The sequence below is a fragment of the Capra hircus genome, chromosome 10 (assembly GCF_001704415.2).
Source record: "Capra hircus breed San Clemente chromosome 10, ASM170441v1, whole genome shotgun sequence".
Taxonomy (NCBI): Eukaryota; Metazoa; Chordata; class Mammalia; order Artiodactyla; family Bovidae; genus Capra; species Capra hircus.
In genome coordinates this window covers 21982840-22007041 of record NC_030817.1, presented here as the reverse complement: position 1 = coordinate 22007041, position 24202 = coordinate 21982840, and the positions used below count along the sequence as shown (strand labels likewise).

Sequence of the window (24202 nt, the reverse complement as noted above, 5' to 3'; positions counted from 1 at the left end):
ACCAGGGGAGGTCCCCAGCGGGCGGGTGAGCCTGGCATTCCTGGTGCCTGGCTGGTGGTGCCTGCGGGGCCAGCCCTGCCTGCCCTGTGCAAACAGTGGAGTGCTGTGCACCGCCCCCACGGGCATCCCTTTTCTTGCCCTCTGCCTGCCCCACTGCCTCCCACCCTTCCTCAGCAACTCCCAGAAATGCTTCCCGGTCTTGCTGTTTGTTCTCCTGGCGTGGTAGGTGGGAGAGGCCCTAGACCAGGACTCCAGGGCCTGGAGGCTCCGCTGACCCATATCTGGGCACTGAGGGGTTGGCCTGGATCCCCTCTGCCCTTCCCTCCACCCTCCCCCACTCTGAACTTTCTCGGGTGTTCACCAGGAAACTTGAAGGCGGAATTCCTCTTGGGGCTACACACATTTTAAAACGAGACTCCTCAAATCCAGGCCTATGATGGTTGGTGAGGAAGGCCTTTCCTCTTGCCCCAGTGCTTCTGCCCAGCCTTCTCAGAAGCCTGAGATGGATCAGGGGGTGCATGCGTGTGTGTGTGTGTGTGTGTGTGTGTGTGTGTGTGTGTGTTTGCATACGCATATCTGTAGGGTCAACAAAGAAGGTGTTGGCGGTGGTGGGCAGGGCCTCCCCTGGCGGAGCCTGGGGTGTGGGGTGAGCCACGCTCTTCCCCTTCCAGGCCACAGCTCCTGTTGGACCCCAGACTGTCAGGCCAGGTCCTGATGCAGCCCTGGATCCAGGGAGCCCCCATGAGGGAGGTCTTCCAACGACACCTAAACTGTGTGAGACAGACCTACCAGCATCACAGAGAAGACCCCACCAGCCCCAAACTCAAAGCACAGATGTGAGACAAAGCTTTTCAGAGGCTCCTGGTCCCTAGGAACCATAGATTCCTATCATTACAGATACAAATCCCAGAGAAATGCAGGATGGAGAGGGCTGAAGGGGGCGGGTGGGAGAAGGTCAAGTCCACTGTCCAGATGGGGTGTGGGCAGGTTGGCCACCTTCAGGTGGAGAATGGACATCACTGTCCACATTCCCTTCCTGGGCACTTAGGATTCAGAGATACAGAACTGGGGCCCTAGAGGTCAGTGCAGGGGGCTGACCCCTTCTTCCAGGGCTCCCCATCTCAGCAGACCAAGCCCCTTCCAGCCCCCAAATCCACAAGCCTCTGGGAGGAGAGGCGCTTGGAACGCCTGGCTTCCTGGGCAGAGGTGAACTTCTCCACCCCTCCTCCTCCCCCACATCCCCTCTCGAGGAGAATTATTTTAAGGCCTCTCACGACTTCTCCTGTGGGGGTCCCAGGCTAGTGGAACTCCTGCCTGTCTGACCCTGTCTGCTCTGCTGGACAGGAAATGGGCCTGGGAATTTGGCCGTAAGCCGCTGTCAGTGGAATGAATGCTGTAATGAAAAAATAGTCGTGGCTGGAATAGTCAGGGAGCAATTGTAATAAAGAAGATTGCTATGAAAACCAGCTCTGCGGCTGCCTTCCGGCTGGCCCCAGGAGCATGAGTAAATGCATTCACAGAAGCATTCTCAGAAATGACAGCGGTGAAGGCTGGCGAGGATGGATCGTTTTAATTCCCTTTCCAGAAGACAGGGGAGCCAGGGGGCCCAAAATGTGGTGTCTGGAGAAGGTGGGAGCACAGAGCTGCTAGGGGAGGGAGTGGGCTGGGGGGAACTGCCTTTGGTGTCTCCTCAGAGACTTCAGTTTACCCCAAAGGGCCCCAGGTGCCCCAGGGCCCATGGGAAGAGCAAGGGCATCCTACCTGCTGTCGCCAGCCTGGCTGTTCACGTTGGCGGTGAGAGGGAGAGATTCACGGGCGGGCAGGATGGGGGCAATTCCTCCCTAGATCCCACCAGATGTCAGGAGATGGGCGACGAGAAGGAAGAAGCTACAGAGAAAGGCCCTTTTCCCTCTTCTCCCCTCTGCCATTTTTTCTGTCTTGGCTGCTGCATTGGGCAGGGAGTCCTGTCGGTTGGTCCAGGTTGGTTCTGTCTGTGCGCCTACACACGTCAGAGCCTCCCTTAGCACTTCAGTGACCGTGGGGCTCTGAGTGATCCTAGGACTGGGGTGAAGAGCCCCTGGGCCTGGGAAGTTCCCCCAGCCTGTGCTGTTCCTCCGGGGACTCCAGGCTGGGCAGCCTGAGTGGGGTGGGCATGGGTTTGGGGGAGTAGGGCCTGCGCCCAGCCTCAGCGGCAGCAGACTGGACAGAAAGAAGCCTCAAGCCTGGATGCCCCCAGGATGTCCCACAGCTGCCCTCTGTGCTCTCTGCTCTCTTCTCAGTTGTCCGTCCATGTCCTACTCCTCGGACCTGCCGGCCACCAGCGTCATCATCACCTTCCACAACGAAGCCCGCTCTACGCTCCTGCGCACAGTAAAGAGGTAAGCCCTGCCTCATCCCTCATCTCAGTGGTGCTGCTCCCGCAGGCCTCGGGGATCTGCTGGGCCCTGGCAAGGGAGGACACTGAGACTGGGCATTGTGGCCAGACAGCATGAAGACCGGTGGGCAGTTGGGAGGGGGTTTCTGCCCTTCTGAGAAGCTGGGGTTAGTGAATCAGGGTCAGGACCCAAGAAGTCCAGCTGTTAGTGAGATGCATGAACACAAGGGCGGGTCCCCAGGACATGGGCAGAAACACGGGGGCCAGGAGCCGATGGAGGCAAGGACGGAAGTGAGGCCTCAGGTGGATGGGTGCCGGCCCAGTGGGCACCTGAGAGCGATTCAGAGAGAGATACCCCTTCTGTCCTCCTAAGGTTGGCCCTGTGGTCAAGTTTGACTTCTAATCACCTTGTTTCTTTAATGAACATAGATAAGAACAGGATTCGGAATGGAGTACCCAGTGATATTCCAAGGATTAAAGAAGCTTGGGCTTTCTTCATGGGGAGTGAAGGAAGAGGAGGGATGTTGGGAGGGGAAAGCTGGGATGGGGGTGCTTTCTGAGAACACCCATCCTGACCCATCAGGTCAGAAGGAGCCTCGCTGGCTTTCCAAGCAGGCAACATCCAGGCCAGCAGGGGTTGCTCTCTGGCCTTGTTGCCATTGTTAAGCCCAGGCAGCTAGAGCAGCTATGGATCCTGCCTCAACTAAACTAGGACAGTCCCCACCCACCACCTGGGGTGAATCTCAAGTGCCCGAGGGTCCAGGCAGCAGGGTCAGCAGGTGCTTGGAGGAGCCTGAGGAACATCCTGCCCCTCAGTCACTGACCAGGGCAAGAAGGGTTTGCTAGCAGCTGCCCATGGCCAGTGTGCTGGCCCCTGAGGTGGGGGGTAAGGGAGTTGATGGTAAGAAGAAGGAAGTAGAAGGTGGCCCCTAAACCTGGGCTCATCTGTCTTGGTCACCACTTCAGCGTCCTGAACCGAACCCCTGCCAGCCTGATCCAGGAGATCATTCTAGTGGATGACTTCAGTTCAGATCGTAAGTATCCATCTTCTTTTTTTGCACCATTTCACACCCCGTCTCTCCAGAATGCTGAGGGAGGCACTCTTGAAATAGTCCTGGCCACCACAGGCTGACGTCTGCCCGTTACTAGGATCTTCAGTCTTTACTAAGTGCCTTTCCTGGCTCTGCTCCTTGGCGCCAAAGGAGTGGTGTTGCTTTGATGGGACACCAGTGAGATGACATTTTAAAAAATAAAACATCCGCAGCATCCTTCATTATCCAGCTGCCGTGTGCAGAATATTGTCCCCACAAAATGGGCTTCCCAGGTGGTGCTGGTGGTGAAGAACCCACCTGCCAATGCAGGAGACGCAAGAGAAGTGGGTTTGATCCCAGGGTTGGGAAGATCCCCTGGAGGAGAGCATGGCAAACCATTCCAGTATTCTTGCCTGGAGAATCCCACAGACAGAGGAGCCTAATGGAACTCGGTTCATAGAGTTGCAAAGAGTCCGACACGAGTGAAGCAACTTAACATACAATCTAGCTCAGAGGGTGTTGGACTGGAGAGGTTGTTGGTACTCTGTGGCACCCCCTGGGGGTTATGCCACAGTACAGGCATTCCTCCGTCTGTCCCGGGAGCAGGGGATGGGGAGATGACCTGTCCCCCAGTGGAGAGGACCACACCTCGCCTTCCCAGCCCTTTCCCTGGGCCTGGTCAAACTATATGTGGTCTGATGTCCATATCTAAACAATCTTGCTTCCTTCTCTCCACCCTCAGCCGAAGACTGTCTGCTGCTAACCAGGATCCCCAAGGTCAAGTGCCTACGCAATGACCGGAGGGAAGGTATGTCCTTGAACCCTGTGTGTACTGTAGACCCATTTTGGTCTAGACTTCTGCTCCCTTTTGATGCCATGTTATACCAACCAAATGTAGTCTCGCTGCATTCCTAGTGGCAAGACCAAGGTCTGGGGAAAGACCCTCCTGCTGTCTTGGAGCAGCCCTTATCCCAGCATGACTGTAGGCAAGTAGCTCTACTTCTGGCTGCCTTAGTTATCTCTTCTGAGAAATGGGACTAATAATATACTCTTTCTGCCCTGCACAGTTATTGTAAGGATTAAATGCTTTGAGAAAAGTACAGGGCAATACAGAGCAGATGTACTTGGAGCATCAGCTATGGCATAGGATTATATATGACTCTCTAGGGAACACAAAAGAAGTTTACATGTGGTCCCTGCCCTCAGAGAGCTTATGATGGATTCCAAGGCTGGTGTAATTTTGTGGGGGTGGGGAGCTAAAGGAGAAGGCAGTGATCTGGGAGGGAGCCTGGATTGTGTGAGAGAGTTGAGAGACAGATGAATGGGGAGCAAGAGAGAGCATTCTAGGCCCAGAGACTCTGAGCAAAGGCATCAGTCAGGCCTGGGTACATGTAGTACTACCAGCCTCTTCCTGCCTTTCCTACCTTCTCATCTCTGCTCACATTCTCACACTCAGTCCTCATAACAGCCCTTCATCCTGTTTTACAGATAAAGGAACTAGGGTGTAAGAAGGTTCAGTAATTTGCCTGGAGTGATGAACCAAGGAGCCAGGATTACACCCCCAGCCAGGGGGCCCACATTCACAGCCCAGCCTTTTAACCTTCCTTTTCTTAGTCTCCCGTCCTGGGAGAATCAGACCTGGTCAGCACAGGGAATAAGTGGGGTGAGAACAGATGATGGAGGGCCTTGAAGCCAGAGAAAGGCATTTAGATTTGATACTGACTCCAGCCTGTCTCGGTCTGGAAGACTCTCTGCAAGTCATACAGCATAGTGCAGCCAGAGGGGAGCATACTGAGGTTCCTCCATGTTGAAGGGGAAAGGGTTTTGGTGTCTAGTTCCCCTTAGGTACCAAACCACACTTTATTGCCACTTTTGTTCACTAAACTCTTGACTGTTCATCAGTGTGTCCCCAGAGCCCAGTGTCTGGCCTCTACATGGGGGCAGGGGGTGGCATTCAGAGGTTGATGGATGGGTGAATAAGAGAAAGGAAGAAAGAGGGAAGAAATCAGCAAATACGAAGAGGAGTTAAATCACAGTAACTCAGAGGAAACCTAAGCCCTAAGGAGCAGAGAGCCCTGAGCCTTTGAGGGGACGGCTGAGCAAACTGGCTGAGTCCCACCCAGCACCACCGTGTCCCTCCCACTTCAGGGCTGATCCGCTCCCGAGTTCGTGGGGCAGACGTGGCGGCAGCTGCCGTCCTCACTTTTCTGGACAGCCACTGCGAAGTGAACACGGAGTGGCTGCAGCCCATGCTGCAGCGAGTGAAGGAGGTAAGTCTCTCTGTCCCTGGGGGAGCTCTGTCCCTCAGGACACGCCCACCATGTTCTTGGCATTGTGGGTGGGGAGGCTATGAACTGTCTCTGAGAGCTGGACAGGCAGAGTTAGAAACTAAGTGATCTGCTCCCTCCTGAGTGACTTCATTTGTGGGTGAGCCATGGAGCTCCTTCTGCAGATGGGTGGTGTTGTTTTCCTCCTGGGTGAGTGATGAGGAGCGGAGGGTGGGGGGTCAGACTGGGAAGCCTGCGGAGGAGGGAGGAGAGGACATTGTTCTCAAGCAGAGGGCCTTCCCATGCACCCACTGCTCTTTGGAATGGGGAGGATTTGGACACATGGAACCAAGGATGAAGTGATTACAGCTCAACCATCAAAGACAGAGAACCCAAATTAAAACCGGGCAAAGGATTTGAATGGATGTTTCTTCAAGGAAGATAGACAGAGGGTCAACAAGCACATGAAGAGATGCTCAACGTTAAGTCATTAGGGAAATGCGAGTTAAAACCACCATGAGATACTACTTGATACCTCCTAGGAGGGCTCATCAAAGGATGGATAGTACAACTGCTGGTGAGGATTTGGATAAATAGGAGCCTTTGTGCATTGCTGGTGGGAATGTCAAATGGCAGCCACTTTGAAAAACAGACTGACAGTTCCTCAAAAGTTTAAACATAGAGTTACCATATGACCCCGCAATTCCTCTCTTAGAATTGTACTCAAGAGAAATGAAAACATGCCCCATACACAAACTTGAATCCAAGTGTTCAGAACAGTGTTATTCCAAATAGGCAAAACATGAAACAAACTAATGTCTATCAACTCATGAATGGCTAAACAGAATGTGATATAGCCATACAGTGGAATACTATTCAGCCATAAGAAAGGAATAAAGTACTGATACCTGTTATAGTATGGATGAACTTCGAAAACTATGCTCAGAGAAAGAAGCCAGTCACAAAAGGCTATAAACTATATGATTCTATTTGTATGAGATGTCCAGAGTAAACAAGTCTGAGGAAATACCAAGTGGATTCGTGGTTGTCAGGAGCTGGAGGGAGGGGAATGGGGGAGTAACTGCTAGTGGGTACAGGGTTTCTTACTGGGGTGATTAAAGTATTCTGGATTTAGATAGTGGTGATGGTGAAGGAAAGTTATGACCAACCTAGGTAGCATATTCAAAAGCAGAGACATTACTTTGCCAACAAAGCTCCGTGTAGTCAAGGCTATGGTTTTTCCAGTAGTCATGTTTGGATGTGAGAGTTGGACTGTGAAGAAAGCTGAGTTTCAAAGAATTGATGCTTTTGACTGTGGTGTTGGAGAAGACTCTTGAGGGTCCCTTGGACTGCAAGGAGATCCAACCAGTCCATTCTAAAGATCAGTCCTGGGTGTTTTTTGGAAGTAATGATGCTAAAGCTGAAACTCCAATACTTTGGCCACCTCATGCAAAGAGCTGACTCATTGGAAAAGACTCTGATGCTGGGAGAGATTGGGGGCAGGAGGAGAAGGGGATGACAGAGGATGAGATGGCTGGATGGCATCACCGACTCGATGGATGTGAGTTTGAGTGAACTCTGGGAGTTGGTGATGGACAGGGAGGCCTGGCGTGCTGTAATTCATGAGGTCGCAAAGAGTCAGACACAACTGAGCGACTGAACTGAATTGAATGGATGGTGACATGACCCTGTGAATACACTACAAACCACAGAACTGTATACTTTCAAATGGTGAATTTTATAGTATATCAATTATATCTAATAAAATTATTATATGGTGTGAATTATATCTCAGTATGAAAACAAGTCTATAAAAGGATAAAGTGATGCCCCCACAGAACACTGTGAGACCATGGATGGTCTCCTCTGATCTGCCACGTCCCACATTTTTGTCATCCTATTACGGGGTGTGAACTGAGGGACAGAGCTAGATTCAAAGTTGCAGACAAGAGCATTTTGAGGGTTAGTGCAGACAGAGAAGAAAGAAGAGGCTCTGTTCCTTGTCCCTCCATGGAGGGAGAAGAGAAGAGAGCAGACATCCTGCTGATGAAGGGCAATTAAGTTTTGCACATGGTATATGATAAAAATCCATCACCACTACTCTCTCCACATCCCCCACCTCAGGAAAAAACCCTTTAGTAAAACTGGCATTACCACCAATATTTTGGAAGTGGATTTGTGTCTAGGAGGTGATGGAGGGAGTATGAGTCTGACCTTGAAGTGGAGGTGGCATGAGAGGAGTGCCACCCAGGTTCCCCAGGGACTGCAATAGGGTCAGTACCCTCAGGCTGCTGGTGGTCCAGTTGGGAAGACTCAACCCCAACATGTGCAAAGGTGGATGACAATTAGTAAAACAACAGTTCAAACCAGCAACAGAAAAGCCACCTCAGGCAACATCTGATTCATTGTCCCAGGAATTGTCTGGACTATAATTGCAAGAGTAGCTTAAAAAGAGGAAGAAATCCTCCGCCTGCAGCAATCAGGGAGGGCTTCACTGAGGAGGTGAGATCCCGGCAGGGCTCAACATGGTGTTAGAGGAAGAGGCTGGGAGAGCATTGTGCCTGTGAGACCCAAGTGGGACCTTCTGTGAGCCTGGTGTGGTGATGCAGGACAGCTCCTGGGAGCCTGACATGTCCTTCAGGAGGTGCTGAGTACCTCATGCCTTGAGAGAACTTCACCAAATAGGCAGTTGGGGCTTTTTTCACAGAGTCCCTGACCTCACACCACCTCATGTGTCCTCCCCTAGGACCACACCCGCGTGGTGAGCCCCATCATTGATGTCATCAGTCTAGATAATTTCGCTTACCTTGCTGCATCTGCTGACCTTCGCGGAGGTAGGTCCAGAGCATCTCCAGAAAATGAGACAGCATCTCCCTGCCCTTACCTCCAGAAAATGAAAGGAGATTGTATAGAGCTGTGGAGTTGGGGATGCAGGACCAGAGCTGGCAGCTGGAGGCTCCTGGCATGATGTGGGCAGAGTCAAGCTAGTCTCCACACTTTCCCTGCCCCCAAACTTTGACACATCCTTCTCGAATACAGCTGGCCCAGAGAGGATGGGCACGAGTCCTGGGCAGAAGAATATGATATGACAGCTATCTTGGGAGTGGGGAAGGGGGGACCCTCAACTTTGCATGGATTCCTGACTTGTACACCCCAAAATGGTGTAGACCTGGCTGAATACAGTAGCTATTAACCACAGTTAGCTATTGAGCTCTTGAAATGTGACTCCATTTTCAGTGTGAATTGAGATACGTGGTAAGATAAAATACACACCAGGTTTTGAAGACTTAGTTTGAAAGAATGTAAAAAATCTCATTAGTAATTTTTTGTATTCATTATGAATATGATCATCAGTTTGAAATGATAGTATTTTGGATGATCTTGCATTAAAAATACATTATTCAAATTAATTTCATATGTCCTTACTTTTAGATATGGCTGCTAGAAAAATTTAAATTGCATATGTGGCTTGCATCTCCAGCTTGCAAAGTATTTCTTTTGGACAGCTCTGATCTAGGCTTTAGAGCCATGCTATACAATACAGTAGACGGTAGCCACTTTGGGCTAGGTACATTTAAGTTAATTAAAATTAAGTAAAATTCAAAACTCAGTTCCTAAGTTGCTCCAGCAGCACATTAAGTGCTCAGTAACCACATGTGACTCGGGTCCACCATGTTGGACAGGGCAAATGTAGGACACATCCATCAATGCAGCAAGTTCTACTGGGCAAGCAGCTCCAGAGAATCTGTGGCCAGGAGCTAATGAGCAGAGTTGAGTTCCTCTCTGGGGCTCAGATTTCAAACGGACACAGTCACTAGTTAGATGTTGAGGATGAATGGGAGGGAGCCAGGCATTTCTCCTTTGGGAAATCACCTCAGGACCTTGGCACTAGCTGTTCTCCCTCCTAGAATCCCCTTTTCCCATCAGTCTGCATGGATCAGTCCTTCATTCAGGTTTCTACTCAAATGTCACCTCGTCAGAGACTCTTTCCTGGGCGCCCTTATCAGAGCAGCATGCACGTGTCTCCTGTCTTTCCTTTCTTTCTTTTGTTTTTTTTTTTTTAGCACTCCCACGCCAACTAACAGATTATCCATTTACTGATTTATCTTTGTAAGTCTTTGTCTTACCCATTAGATTGAAACTCCATGAGGACAGGGATCTGTCTCATTCTGAATGAAGGAATGACAACAGCAGTCGCCCAGGGCCCTCTGCAAGTAGGGTTCTGATCAAGAGACTCTCAGGGGGCAGAATGAGGGGACAGGAGCCCTAGGCCCCATCCTCACCCTACTCTGACCCTTAGGATTCGACTGGAGCCTGCATTTCAAGTGGGAACAGATCCCCCTGGAGCAGAAGATTGCCCGGACAGACCCCACCAAGCCCATAAGGTCAGACCTGCTGTGGGTTCTGGGGAGACCTGTCCCTTCCCTGAGTCAGAGGCTTTGGAGCCTTCCAAGGGTCGGTTCAGTCACCAGGGCTCCTAGAGGTGCACAGTCTAAGGGCTGACTCTGTTCTGAGCTCTGGGGAGAGAGATCATAGACCAAAGGACAGGCCAGACATCAGCCCCAGTGACTGTGCAAGTGGGTGATTGTAGGGTAAATGGCCTGAGCCCTGGGGCCATCTAGAGGGGCTCAGATTCTCTAGCTAATGTATTACCTCTTTCGTCTCCTTGCTCCCAGGACGCCTGTCATAGCTGGAGGAATCTTCGTGATTGACAAGTCCTGGTTTAACCACTTGGGAAAGTATGATGCTCAGATGGACATCTGGGGGGGAGAAAATTTCGGTAAGTTGGGGAATAACCACAATAACAATAGTAGGCAAACCCAGGTTGAGTGTTTTCATGTGTAAGGCCCTAGGGACTTTATACACAGTGACTACTTAAACTCTCACAATGAATCTCTGAAGTACCATTCTACTGGTAAACTGAGGCACAGAGAGGTTAAGTAATTTGTCCAGAGCCGCGTATCTAGTGAACAGAGATGGGGTGGTCAGGGAGAGCCTGTGGCCACTGGGCTAGACCTGTGCGGAGGAACCACGTGGCTGCTTCCCTATCAGAAACGCTGAAGGAGAGGTGGTGTGCAGTAGACGGTGATGGTTCAGCATACGTAATAGAGTCAGGCCCTATTACTGGGTGCAAACCCTGGCCCTACCACCTACAAGCTGTTTGGCTCTTGGTAAGTGAAAGCCTCTCCAAGCCTCAGTTTCCCCAAGAGGCTGTCATGAGCACTAAGAAAGAGGATGGATGAAGATACTGGTGGCTATTATTACTTATGAAGCCACAGGGCTTCCCAGGTGGCTCAGTGGTGAAGAATCCGCCTGCAATGCAGGAGATGCTAAGAAGCTAACGTTCGATCCCTGTGTTGCGAAGAGCCCCTGGAGCAGGAAATGGCAACCCACTCCATTCTTGCCTGGAGAATCCCGTGGACAGAAGAGCCTGGTGGGTTACAGTTCATGGAGTCGCAAAGAGTTGGACATGACTGAGTGCGCGCGTGCACACACACACACACACACACACACACAGGGTACCACAGGAACCCTTTAGCCCCACAAGGAAAGAGAAGAGCCAATGAACCTCAAGGGTTGCTGGTGAGGTTCATGGGACAAAGGCTGGATACACTTGATGTAGGGGTTTATGAAAGGGGCTGTTTGCATGGTGTGGACAAGTTATAGGGAACCATGAGGGACAGGGTAGGGCTCGGCGCGTGACTTCTGGGAGGTGCAACCACCCCTAGGTCTGAAAGATGGGGACAGAGCACTCCCCAGTACAAGCTATGGTCTTGAGGTGCCTGCAGTCAGCCCACGCACCAGGTGGAAGTTGTCAGGGGATGAACATCCACCCTCACTCTTCCCCTGACTGCAGGCTGAATCTATCCTGACTCAGGAAGGAAGCCAAGGGGAGTGGCCCACACAGTAGCCTCCCAGATGAAGAGCAGGGTGGAATAGGGCAGAGAACAAACAATCCCAGAGGTTCTCCAGGAGCTGGGGGAGAGATACCAAGAAGCCCATAAAAGACAAAGGCCCGTCCCGTGCTGTTCCTGGACCCACTCAGTCCTTTGCAGAGCCTTTCCCACTGCTTCCCTTTTCATCCTGACCCGGTTTCTTAAGAAGTAAACAGGCCAGTATCTCACCCATCTGACAGGTGGGGAAACAGGTGGACGCCACCTTCCAGATCTCAGTCAGGAAATTCCACATCTGACAGGTGTAGGATAAGCATCTTTACTGGAGGGATCACTTCAGTGTGGTGAGGTGTGATCCAAGTCACGGTCTGTGCTTCTGGGCTGGGAGGACCAGGTCTTTCTTCCCTCTTGGACTGGGACAGTGGGGCAGATGGGCACTGGGGCTTTGACTCAGAACCAGCTGGAGTGGAAACAGGCATGGAATTTTTTCCCCTTTGTAACTTACTCTTGGAAATGGTTTCTAGGCAGGCACTCGGAGGAGTCAATGATGGGAACTGGGGTGCAGTGACCCTTCCATTCTGACCTCCTTTCATGTATTTTGGGCCAAAGTGACCTCTTTTGTGTCCTCCGTCTCAGCCAGAAGGGAGCTTTGGCAAAGCCAGTTTCCTGTCTCAGAGAGCTGCAAAACTAAGGATCTCTGCTGCGTCCAGAGGCCTTTTTCTTTTTCCCTTCCTTCTTTTTTTTTTTTAAAGGTTGGGGCCTGATAGAGAAACAAGTCAACGATCAAATAGCTAACTTTAAACTCTGCCTGAGGCCAGGGCTCAGTGGTTGGGGGAACTTGAAAGGTGAACTACACAGTGGTTCTAGGGAAGGTTTATGTTTCTTCGAAGAAATTCAAAGAAATTCCCAGGCTAGCCCTGTAGCTCAGACAGTCAACTGCTAGGACCAGTTTTGAGCCAGGAGACTCCACCGCTGGTGGGTTTGGGCCTTTTGTTCTGTTCTTTGTGGAAGGATGGGAGGTGCCTAAACGGAGACTCCTTCCTGTTTCCCCTGAGAGAGCCAAATGCAGGCAGGCGCTCAGAGGCCGCCCTGAGCGGGGGTGGCACATGTGAAAACCTTGGGATTCTCATTAGGCATCCTTTTAAAGTTGCATCAGATCATGTTACTCTGCTGCTCAAGACCCCACAAGGGCTCCCATGTCACTCAGAACAAAACCCAAAGTCCTCAGACCATCTACCCTTCTGTTGCAGGAAGGCAGACCCCTTCCAGGGCCTGAAACTGGGCTCTTGTCTAACACTCGGAAATGAATTGTCTGAGGAGACACGTGTGCTGACAAAGCAAAAGACTTTATTGGAAAAGGGCACCTGGGTAGAGAGCAGTAGGGTAAGGGAACCCAGGAGAACTGCTCTGCGTGGCTCGCAGTCTCGGGTTTTCTGGTGATGGGATTAGTTTCCGGGTGGTCTTTGGCCAATCATTCTAATTCAGAGTCTTTCCTGGTGGTGCACGCATTGCTCAGCCAAGATGGATGCTAGCGAGAGGGATTCTGGGAAGTGGACGGACACGCGGTGTCTCCTTTAGACCTTTCCTGAACTCTTCCGGTTGGTGGTGGCTTATTAGTTCTGTATTCCTTATCAGGATCTCCCGTCATAAAACAGTTCATGCAGATGGTTACTCTGGTGTCTGGCCGGGCGGTTTCAATCAGTGTGCTTCCCCTAACACTTCCCCTACAAGACACCCCACCAACCTCTCCCCCACTCACTCACCTCTAGATCTGTGCCCTTGCTGGTCCCTCTGCCTGCAGTGCTTATCCCCAAGAGCCGTGTGACTCTTCCTCCCCTCCTCAGGCCTCAACTCAGCTGTCTCCTCTCACGGAAAACATCCCTAATCAGCCTCACTAAAATTGTGGCCCCACCCCCAACTCCACTCATTGTCCTCAGTTTTCCTGCCTGCTCTGTCCTCTTCATTGCGCTTATTACCATCGGACAGATATTATGGGCTCAGTGGTAAAGAATCTGCCAGTGCAAGAGACACACAGGAGCCAGTGTTTGATCCCTGGGTCAGGAAGATCCCCTGGAGGAGGAAATGGCAACCCATTCCAGTATTCTTGCCTGGGAAATCCCATGGACAGAAGAGCCTGGAGGGTTATAGTCCATGGGGCTGCAAAGAGTCGGACACAATTAGACCATGTATTCTATTCATTTTCTTATCTACCTGCATTTTTGTTTCTTTCTTTACTGAGTTCTTGTCTGCTCTCACTAGAGTGTGAGCGCTTCTAGAACAGTATCTGACAGGTCATAAATAGGTCTTTGGTAAAAATCTGCTGAATATACTAAAGAATCTGGTTCAAATAATGGGACTTGCTGAACAAAGTATGGACTTTACATTAGGGTTCTGCAGCTGAGTGTGGGGATGACCTTGGAGAGGTTATTTAACATCTTTGAGCTTCATCAGTTCAGTTCAGTTGCTCAGTCGTGTCCAACTCTTTGCGACCCCATGAATCACAGCACGCCAGACCTCCCTGTTATTAAAAACACAAGGATCATAACACCAATGTCATATGGTAGCTGTGAGAATTAGACATCAGCCATAAACAGCACAAAGTGCTCAGTAAATGCACGATGGTTAACTGCTTTTGTTGTTGCCATTGTTGCTAGTAATGACAATAAGTAAATAATAATATGACAGTATGGGGTATGTGGGATAAAAGTGAAAGTCGCTCAGTCATGTCCGACTCTTTGCAACCCCATGGACTATACAGTTCATGGAATTCTCTAGACCAGAATACTGGAGTGGGTAGCCTTTCCCTTCTCCAGGGGATCTTCCCAATCCAGGATCGAACCCAGGTCTCCCGCACTGCAGGTGGATTCTTTACCAGCTGAGCCACAAGGGAAGCCCAAGAATATTGGAGTGGGTAACCCATCCCTTCTCCAGCGGATCTTCCCTATCCAGGAATTGAACCAGAGTCTCCTGCATTGCAGGCGGATTCTTTACCGACTGAGCTATCAAGGAAGCCCTAACTATTAATAGCATAACAAAGTTAGCCTGGCAGAAATGGGACTAGAATGCAGATCTTCTGTCCCCAGTTCTGAATCTCAGTTGCTGAACCAGTTGCAGAGCTCTGACCAGGAGAAGAGAGAGAGAGGCCTGGCAGTTAGCAAGTAGACCTAGAGAAGCCCATTAATATAGCCAACGCTGAAGGCAGTCCAGATGTGCCAAATGTCCAGTCCTGGTCCCAGGACCACATCGGGAAGTTGCCTGGTGCACACAGGCTGGCCAGGAAGTAGTCCTGAGTCCTCTGCTCCCTGCTCTGCTAGTCACTGGGAGGGCTCCAAGCAGCTGTGCCAGGTGAGAGGCCCCAGACCTGACCAGGGACTGCGACTGTCCTTACAGCCACCTGGGGAGTAGGAAGAGGGACCAAGGCTGCAAGTCATGCAAAGTGGTCTTTCCTTTTTCAAAAAATTAAAAACAAAAAAACAATGCTGTGGATATTCTGGGACAAGAGAGAGGTGTTTTAATGTCACAGGATGTCCAACTGTAGGGTTAAAATGAAAGAGAGGAAGAAATCAGAGAAGATTATGCGAGGTCCAGCCAGCTACCAAGGTAGAGAAGTTGACAGAAGGACTGTTGAGTGGAGAACGGAGTGAGAAACTTGTGACATCCCCTTCTGGGAGGCAGGATGACCACCGCTAGCATCTCCTAGCTCCACTAGGGACCAGTCGTCATCTGTGAGAGCTCCTTCAGCATCACCACCACCACCAACAGGAAGTGTGTCTCAGTAGGGCCAATGCTGCGCGTGGGTGTGCTAAGTCGCTTCAGTCGTGTCTAACTTTTCGTGACACTAGGGACTGTAGCCCACCAGGCTCCTCTGTCCCTGGGATTCTCCAGGCAAGAATACTGGAATGGGTTGCCATGCCCTCCTCCAGGGGACCTTCCCAACCCAGGGATCAAACCTGTGTCTCGTGTCTCCTTCATTGGCAGGCGGGTTCTTTACCACTAGGACCACCTGGGAAGTCCTCAGTAGGGCCAGTGGTAGCTGTAAATGGAGACCATGGGGGCCAAGAGGGCAGTCTGGGCCAGCCAGAAAAATGCCAACTGGAGCAGCCTTTCATTTGCTTGGTGTTGGTTTTCTAGCCTCTCAGTTCTGACAAGCAGATGTGTTCATCCTTAGCTCATGTCTGGATAGGACTTTCTAGGCAGAGGCTGGAAATAATTGATGCTGCCCTTTGATTCAGTTTTCCTTCTATTCATGATCTTGGTGTTCCTTCAAAACTTTTCCTGCTGCTCTGCCAGGGCTTAGATGTGGGGAATGTGTGTGGTGTGTGTGGAGGCGGTCTGGTATGTGGGATGTGTGTATGGAGAGTACGTGTGGTGTGTATGTATGATGTATATGTGGAGAGTATGTGTGTGGAGGGGGTATGTGTGTGGAGGGGATGTGTGGTATGTGTGTGTAGTATCTGTGGAGAGTGTGTGTGTGGAGGGAGTGTGTGCAATGTGTGTGGAATGTATGTGCATAGAGGGTATGTGTGTGTGAAGGGTATGTGTATGGTATGTGTGTGGAGGGTATATGTATATGACAGGTCTGTGTATATGGAGGATGTGTGTGTGTGGTGTATGTGTGTGGAGGGTATGTGTATGATGGGTCTGTGTGTGTGGAGGGTATGTGTGTGGTATATGTGGAGGGTATGTGTGTGGTGTATGTGTGGAGGGTATGTGTGTGACGGGTCTGTGTATATGGAGGGTCTGTGTGTGTGGAACGTATGTGTGTGGTATATGTGGAGGGTATGTGTGTAGTGTGTGTGTGGAGGGTATATGTGTGACAGGTATGTGTGTGTAGAGGGTGTGTGTGTGTGGAGGGTATGTGTGTATGGAGGGTATGTGTGTGTGGAGGGTGTGTGTGTGCGCAGGGTGTGTTTGTGTGCAGGGTGTGTGGAGGATGTGTGTGTGTGAAGGGTATGTGTGTGTGTGGAGGGTATGTGTGTGACAGGTATGTGTGTGTGGAGGATGTGTGTGTATGGAGGGGGTGTGTGTGTAGAGGGTATGTATGTGTGGAGGATGTGTGTGTGTGGAGGGTGTGTGTGTTTGGAGGGTATGTGTGTGTGGAGGGTATGTGTGTGTGCAGGGTGTGTGTGTGTGCAGGGTGTGTGGAGGATGTGTGTGTGTGGAGGATGTGTGTGTGTAGAGGGGGTGTGTGTGTGGAGGGTATGTGTGTGTGTGGAGGGTGTGTGTGTGTGGAGGGTGTGTGTGTGCAGGGTGTATGTGTATGCAGGGTGTGTGTGTGTGGAGGGTGTGTGTGTGGTATGTGTGTGGAGGGTATGTGTATGATGGGTCTGTGTGTGTGGAGGGTATGTGTGTGGTATATGTGGAGGGTATGTGTATGGTGTATGTGTGGAGGGTATGTGTGTGATGGGTCTGTGTATATGGAGGGTCTGTGTGTGTGGAACGTATGTGTGTGGTATATGTGGAGGGTATGTGTGTAGTGTGTGTGTGGAGGGTATGTGTGTGACAGGTATGTGTGTGTAGAGGGTGTGTGTGTGTGGAGGGTATGTGTGTGTGGAGGGTGTGTGTGTGCGCAGGGTGTGTGTGTGTGCAGGGTGTGTGGAGGATGTGTGTGTGTGGAGGATGTGTGTGTGTAGAGGGTGTGTGTGTGTGGAGGGTATGTGTGTGTGTGGAGGGTGTGTGTGTGTGGAGGGTGTGTGTGTGCAGGGTGTATGTGTATGCAGGGTGTGTGTGTGTGGAGGGTATGTGTGTGGAGGGTATGTGTGTGATGGGTCTGTGTATATGGAGGGTGTGTGTGTGGAGGGTATGTGTGTGTGTGGAGGGTATGTGTGTGACAGGTATGTGTGTGTGGAGGATGTGTGTGTGTAGAGGGTATGTATGTGTGGAGGATGTGTGTGTGTGGAGGGTGTGTGTGTTTGGAGGGTATGTGTGTGTGGAGGGTGTGTGTGTGTGCAGGGTGTGTGTGTGTGCAGGGTGTGTGTGTGTGCAGGGTGTGTGGAGGATGTGTGTGTGTGGAGGATGTGTATGTGTAGAGGGTGTATGTGTGTGGAGGGTATGTGTGTGTGGAGGGTGTGTGTGTGGAGGGTGTGTGTGTGCAGGGTGTATGTGTATGCAGGGTGTGTGTGTGTGGAGGGTATGTGTGTGGAGGGTATGTGTGTGATGGGTCTGTGTATATGGAGGGTGTGTGTGTGGAGGGGGTGTGTGTGTGTGTGGAGAGTGTGTGTGTGGAGGGTATGTGTATGGTATATGTGGAGGGTATGTGTGTGGTGTGTGTGTGGAGGGTATGTGTGTGGTATATGTGGAGGGTATGTGTGTGGTGTGTGTGTGGAGGGTATGTGTGTGACGGGTATGTGTATGTGACGGGTATGTGTGTGTGGAGGGTGTGTGTGTGTGGAGGGTGTGTGTGTGTGGAGGGTGTGTGTGTGTGGAGGGTGTGTGTTTGTGGAGGGTATGTGTGTGGTATGTGTGTGTGGAGGGTGTGTGTGTGATAGGTCTGTGTGTGTGGAGGGTGTGTGTTTGTGGAGGGTATGTGTGTGGTATGTGTGTGTGGAGGGTGTGTGTGTGTGGAGGGTGTGTGTTTGTGGAGGGTATGTGTGTGGTATGTGTGTGTGGAGGGTCTGTGTGTGTGGAGGGTGTGTGTTTGTGGAGGGTATGTGTGTGGTATGTGTGTGTGGAGGGTGTGTGTGTGTGGAGGGTATGTGTGGTGTGGAGGGTATGTGTGTGGTATGTGTGTGTGGAGGGGTATGTGTGTGATGGGGTCTGTGTATATGGAGGGTATGTGTGTGGGGAGTGGTGTGTGTGTGGAGGGTGTGTGTGGAGGGGTGTGTGGGTGTGTGTGTGGAGGGTGTGTGTGTGTGGGGTAGTGTGGTGTGTGTGGAGGGTAGTGTGGTGGTGTGTGGAGGGTGTGTGTGTGGAGGGTGTGGTGTGTGTGAGGTGTGGGGGGTGTGTGGTGTGGAGGGTATGTGGGGGGGTGTGTGTGGAGGGGGTGGTGTTGTGTGGAGGGTGTGGTGTGGTGGGTACTGTGTGTGTGGAGGGGTGTGTGTGTTTGGAGGGTATGTGTGTTATGGGGTGGGGTGGAGGGTGGTGTGTGGTGGAGGGTATGTGTTGTGGTATATGTGGTGGTATGTGGTGTGTGTGGAGGGTATGTGTGTGAGGGTGTGTGTATGTGGAGGGTATGTGTGTGTGGAGGGGTGTGTGTGTAAGAGGTGTGTGTGTGGAGGGTATGTGTGTGATGGGGTCTGTGTTGTGTGGAGGGTAGTGTTGTGGAGGGTTGTGTGTGTGGAGGGTATGTGTGGTGAGGGTGTGTGTGTTGTGGGGGAGGGTGGTGGGGGGGGGGGGGGGTGGTGATGTGTGTGTGGAGGGGGTAGTGTGTGTGGGGGTATGGTGTTGTTATTGTGTGGGGGGTATGTGTGTGGGAGGGTATGTGTGTGATGGGTCTGTGTATATGGAGGGTGTGTGTGTGGAGGGGGTGTGTGTGTGTGGAGAGTGTGTGTGTGGAGGGTATGTGTATGGTATATGTGGAGGGTATGTGTGTGGTGTGTGTGTGGAGGGTATGTGTGTGGTATATGTGGAGGGTATGTGTGTGGTTGTGTGTGGAGGGTATGTGTGTGACGGGTATGTGTATGTGACGGGTAGTGTGTGTGGAGGGTGTGTGTGTGTAGAGGGTGTGTGTGTGTAGAGGGTGTGTGTGTGTGGAGGGTGTGTGTTTGTGGAGGGTATGTGTGTGGTATGTGTGTGTGGAGGGTATGTGTGTGTGGAGGGTGTGTGTGTGTGGAGGGTATGTGTGTGTGGAGGGTATGTGTGTGGTATGTGTGTGTGGAGGGTATGTGTGTGATGGGTCTGTGTATATGGAGGGTATGTGTATGTGGAGGGTGTGTGTGTGTGGAGGGTGTGTGTGTGGAGGGTGTGTGTGTGTGGAGGGTATGTGTGTGGTATGTGTGTGTGGAGGGTATGTGTGTGATGGGTCTGTGTATATGGAGGGTATGTGTGTGTGTGGAGGGGGTTCGTGGGATGTGTGTGTGCACATTTATGGAGGGAGCAATCAGGAACACATGCAAGGAGTGGGTGCACCCCAGGAGCTCCAACCCTAGCATGTGCCCCCAAGAAGACCCCAAAGGCAAGGGAAGGCAGCTCCTTCCCACACACACATACCCTCCACACACACACACCCTCCATACACACATACCCTCCACACACACACACCCTCCACACACACATACCCTCCATATACACAGATCCGTCACACACATATACCCTCCACACGCATATCACACACATACCCTCCACATACACATACGCTCCACACACACAGACCCATCACACACATACCCTCCACACACATACCACACACATACCCTCTACACACACACATACCCTTCATTCTGTGGGGACTTGCCAAGGGGCCCCAGCCCCGCCTGATGGCTGCTGTCTCTGCAGAGCTGTCCTTCCGGGTGTGGATGTGCGGCGGGAGCTTAGAGATCGTGCCCTGCAGCCGGGTGGGCCACGTCTTCAGGAAACGGCACCCGTACAACTTCCCCGAGGGCAATGCCCTCACCTACATCAGGTAGGTCACAGTGCAGAGAGCATCACACCAGGAGCCAGGCACCTAGACCCCAGCCCTGTCAGTGACTCCTGTGGCTTTGAGCAACTACCCCAGTCTTAGTCTCCCCATTTGTCCCTTCCGTTCTGGGATCCTGGTACTTCAGAGCTGGAAAGATGAAGTTGGAGGCGTCTCCTCCAGCCCTGTCTTGTCTTGACTCTTTGTTCATGAAGGTCTTGGAAAGCTGGTGAAACAACCAGCTGGGAGCTGCCCTCCACACACTGGGTCCCAAGTCCCGGTCATGGATGTTGCTTCCTCACTCTGACTGGGTCAGCGTCTGCCCATCTGTGTTCCCAGCCACAGCGTGCACTTCATCTTGAAGGGGAGTGGGCAGGTCCTGGAAGACCACCCCCTCGCCCACTCTCCTGATGGCGGAGGCAAGGGGACGTGGGAAGCGTGCCAGGAGCACTCTCCTCTTCCGAGGACGAGTCCTTATCTTGTCAGACTTGCTTGTTGGCAGCGGGGCCTCCTCAAGTCTAGCTTGTCAAATGGCCTTTTGTTTTGCTTCCCTTATTCCATTTGACTGTTTTTATAATTATGAAAGTAATACATGGTCACTAAAACTTCAAGCTGTATCCATGTATATTGTGTGTATATCTATATATATCTGTACATATACTGTACATTATAGTTTTTACTGTTCATATAACAGAGAGAAAAAAAGTGAAAGTCCCTTTCACCAAGTCTTAACACCTATCCGCTTATTCTCTCCAAAAGAAACTACTGTTAACAGATTTCAAGCCTATCATTTCAGGTCTTTTTCAAGGCTGCCTAGTACTCTGCCGTGTGGCTGTAGTTCATTATTCTCCTATTGAGGGCCATTTAGGGTTGTCGCCAATGTTTATGACACAAATATTCTTGTATATGTCCCTTTGCCCAAGTGTTTCGGTAGAATAGGTTCCTCCAAGTGGAGTGTCAGAGAGTATCCATTCCCACAGATTTGATGGATGCTGATAGATTATCCTCCAAAAAGACTGTTCTTATGGATACTCCCACATCAGTGCCATTTTGTACACACTCCTGAACGTCTCCTCGCCTGGTACTGCACAGAACTGATCTGGATCCCAACCGTAACTCTGTTCCCAACCTGGTGACCTCATTTTGCTTCTTCCTCTCCTTTTAGGAATACCAAGCGTACCGCAGAGGTGTGGATGGATGAGTACAAGCAGTATTACTATGAGGCCCGGCCATCGGCCATCGGGAAGGCCTTCGGCAGGTGGGCCCCTTCCCTAGCCTTGTGCCTTTGCTCACAACCTTAGTGAAATACTAAATCATGTGTACTTCATAGAAGCGTTCAGGGTGTCCTGAGAAACTGAGCCCCGCACTCCTGGGCTCTTTGGAGACTGTAGGGTATACGAGACAGAGACAAGGTTCTGGTCCTAGAAGAAGAAGCAGCTGCATGGGGAGAAATAACCAGAGAGGGCTTACTTATACAAGCACTGCCCATCCACCAGCTGCCTTCAGGATGGATATCTGTGGAAGTGCTTAAGGATGGCTATCTGCAGAAAACACCGGGGGTTTTGGCTTCCTTGCTGTTTCAATCTGACGGTGATCTGTTAGCTTGTTTTTCTGCCCTGGACTGTTACGACTACAGTCTAATTAAGCATTTTCAACAATCAGTTGAGTATGATGTGACCAGTATTTTTTTTTAAGTGACAAAGAACTAGAACATTTCAGATTAGAACAGAAAATAACAGTTGATTGTAGTTGAGGATAGATACTGTTTTGTGAAACTCTTATTTCAGCTGTATGTCTATATGCCCATGGGCATACTGGGTCACAATGTAAGATGTATATATTTCTTACTTAATGTTATGGTCAGAAATGTTTGAAAACATTATTAGTGATCTTCAATGAATTTTCCTCTATTTATTTGTATCTATCCCTTAAAGAAAAAAAGTTATGTCACTCTTTGTTTTAGTGTGGAAGTAACATTTGCTGAGGGCATACCCTGTGCTAGGCACTTATGTCTATTCATTTGACTCTCATAAAAACCTTTGGAGGTGGATGGTTGTACCCCAACTTTACTGAGAACAAACAGGCTCAGAGGGTGGTGCTGGTCTTCTGTCAGTGGCCATTATGATCCCTGGAGCTGAGCAAGATGTCCATGGACACATCAGACGGTTCTTATTTGCTCAATTTTTGGAAAAATGTTTGAAACATGGTTTTCTTGTCAGTAGACGCTTTCTGCTCAGCTGGAATGCAGGAAAGGAAAACTACTAGTACATTAAGGCTCTGCTCTCTCTGTGAAAACAAGCACCAGGCCATGGTATGCTCACTGAGGTCTCGAGGAGGAAGAAGCCAAGATTAAAGCTTGGCTCCAATTTGAGGAGAGAAATAAGGCATGGTCAGGAGCCCTGGGGAGAGCTTGTGGGTCAGAGAATGAAGTAAGGCTGGAAGACAGACTTGGATAGCTAGCTGGGAAAAGGGACCTTCCCCCCGGGGAGGTGGAAAGAGGGGGCTGACCTCCCAGGCTTCTTCCCACTGCTAAGCCTTTCCTCCTCCTTCTCCAGCGTGGCCACGCGGATCGAGCAGAGGAAGAAGATGAACTGCAAGTCCTTCCGCTGGTACCTGGATAACGTCTACCCAGAGCTCACGTGAGTGCCACCTGCAGTTCCTGCATCTGGCCTGGGTGGGGGCCAGTGGCGTGGGGACCCTTGACCCTGATGTCTCCCCGGCCCAGGCAGTCTGGCTCTTTCTAGCTGTTGATGTTTGTCTTCATGTGCCGGGTCTGGAAGAACCTGGAGGATGTTACCAGGAGTGAAGTGAGGTGTAGGAGCGAAGAGTTAAGCAGACTGGGCCTTAGAGCTAAAAGTGGGTGTTGTCGGGACTTCCCTGACCAGTGGTTAACTCTGCACTTCCACTGCGGGGGGCGTGGAAACTAGGAGCCCACCCACAGCCAAAATTAATTAATTAAAATAATCTTGAAAAAAAGAAATGAGCATTGTCGCCTTAGGAAAGCAACAGCACATTATGTAGCAAAGGCTGCAGAAACACTCACTTCCTTTGACTCTCTTCTCTCCTTTCTGGGAGTTTATCCCAAGGAAATAAAGCAAACGAGCAAAAAAACTGTTGACAAATAAATGACCACTGTAGGCTTCTTTGCTGTGAAAAAAAAATAGAGACACAACTAACAATAGGAGCTGGGTTTAGTGAATCATGATCCATTGACCTAAACAAATATTATGTGTCAATTAATATTATAATCATAAACTGTGAGTAAAACATGGGGAAATGTTTGCTTCAGCAAATGAGGAAAGAAAGTGAAAGTGAAGTCGCTCAGTTGTCTGACTCTTTGCGAATGCACGGACTGTAGCCTACCAGGCTCCTCTGTGCATGGGATTTTCCAGGCACGAATACTGGAGTAGGTTGCCATTTCCTTCTCCAAGAGATCTTCACGACCCAGGGTAAAATGAGCAAATGAGGAGCCAACATGCAAATGGTATATGTATGTGGGCTATAGGACAGTAAGCTGTAATGACTGGGGGGCCTGAGGGTGGGCAGAGTTGATTCTTTTTATTTCAGAATCCTTCTCGGCATCTTGCCTATGTCATTCCTCACCTCCTCCAGGTCTTGAGTCATCTGTCCCGCCTTCAGGAGACGCCCCTGAGCTCTGCGTTTGCAGACTGACCCTTCCTCAGCACTCCCTGCTTCTTTTCCTCGTCACCCTTATTGTCATGGAGCTTCTGTGTGGGCAATTAATGTTATTGTCATCTTCCCACATTTGACAGTAAGCTCCATGAGGCGAGAGGAATTTATCAGTCTTGTTCACTGCCTTATCTCCAGCCCCTAGAACAATGCCTGTCACAGAATGGGCACTCAATAAATAGCTTTATTTGATTTGATTTTGGTGTGCCAGATCTTGTTTTGGTGCCCAGGTTTCTTGCTAGTTGCAGTTCCAGGGCTTAGTTGCCCCATGGCATGTGGGATCCTGGTTCCTTGCCTAGGGATGGAACCTGCATCCCCTGCGTTGGAAGGCAGATTGCTAACCACTGGACCACCAGGGAAATCTCTAATATTTTTTTCTAAATAAATTGCAT

General features: G+C 50.6%; 1 protein-coding gene across 1 annotated transcript in view; it reads left to right on the top strand.

Moving 5' to 3' along the window:
* The window catches only part of GALNT16 (polypeptide N-acetylgalactosaminyltransferase 16), a 109762-nt gene that overhangs the window by 75002 nt on the left and 10558 nt on the right, over positions 1-24202 (top strand). Inside the window, exons 4-13 of the mRNA XM_018054041.1 lie at positions 2280-2378; positions 3341-3408; positions 4148-4213; positions 5554-5675; positions 8419-8506; positions 9973-10057; positions 10349-10452; positions 20000-20126; positions 21286-21378; positions 22676-22759. Of these exons, the coding sequence (XP_017909530.1) occupies positions 2280-2378; positions 3341-3408; positions 4148-4213; positions 5554-5675; positions 8419-8506; positions 9973-10057; positions 10349-10452; positions 20000-20126; positions 21286-21378; positions 22676-22759 (936 nt within the window). The remainder of the gene's footprint in view (positions 1-2279; positions 2379-3340; positions 3409-4147; positions 4214-5553; positions 5676-8418; positions 8507-9972; positions 10058-10348; positions 10453-19999; positions 20127-21285; positions 21379-22675; positions 22760-24202) is intronic.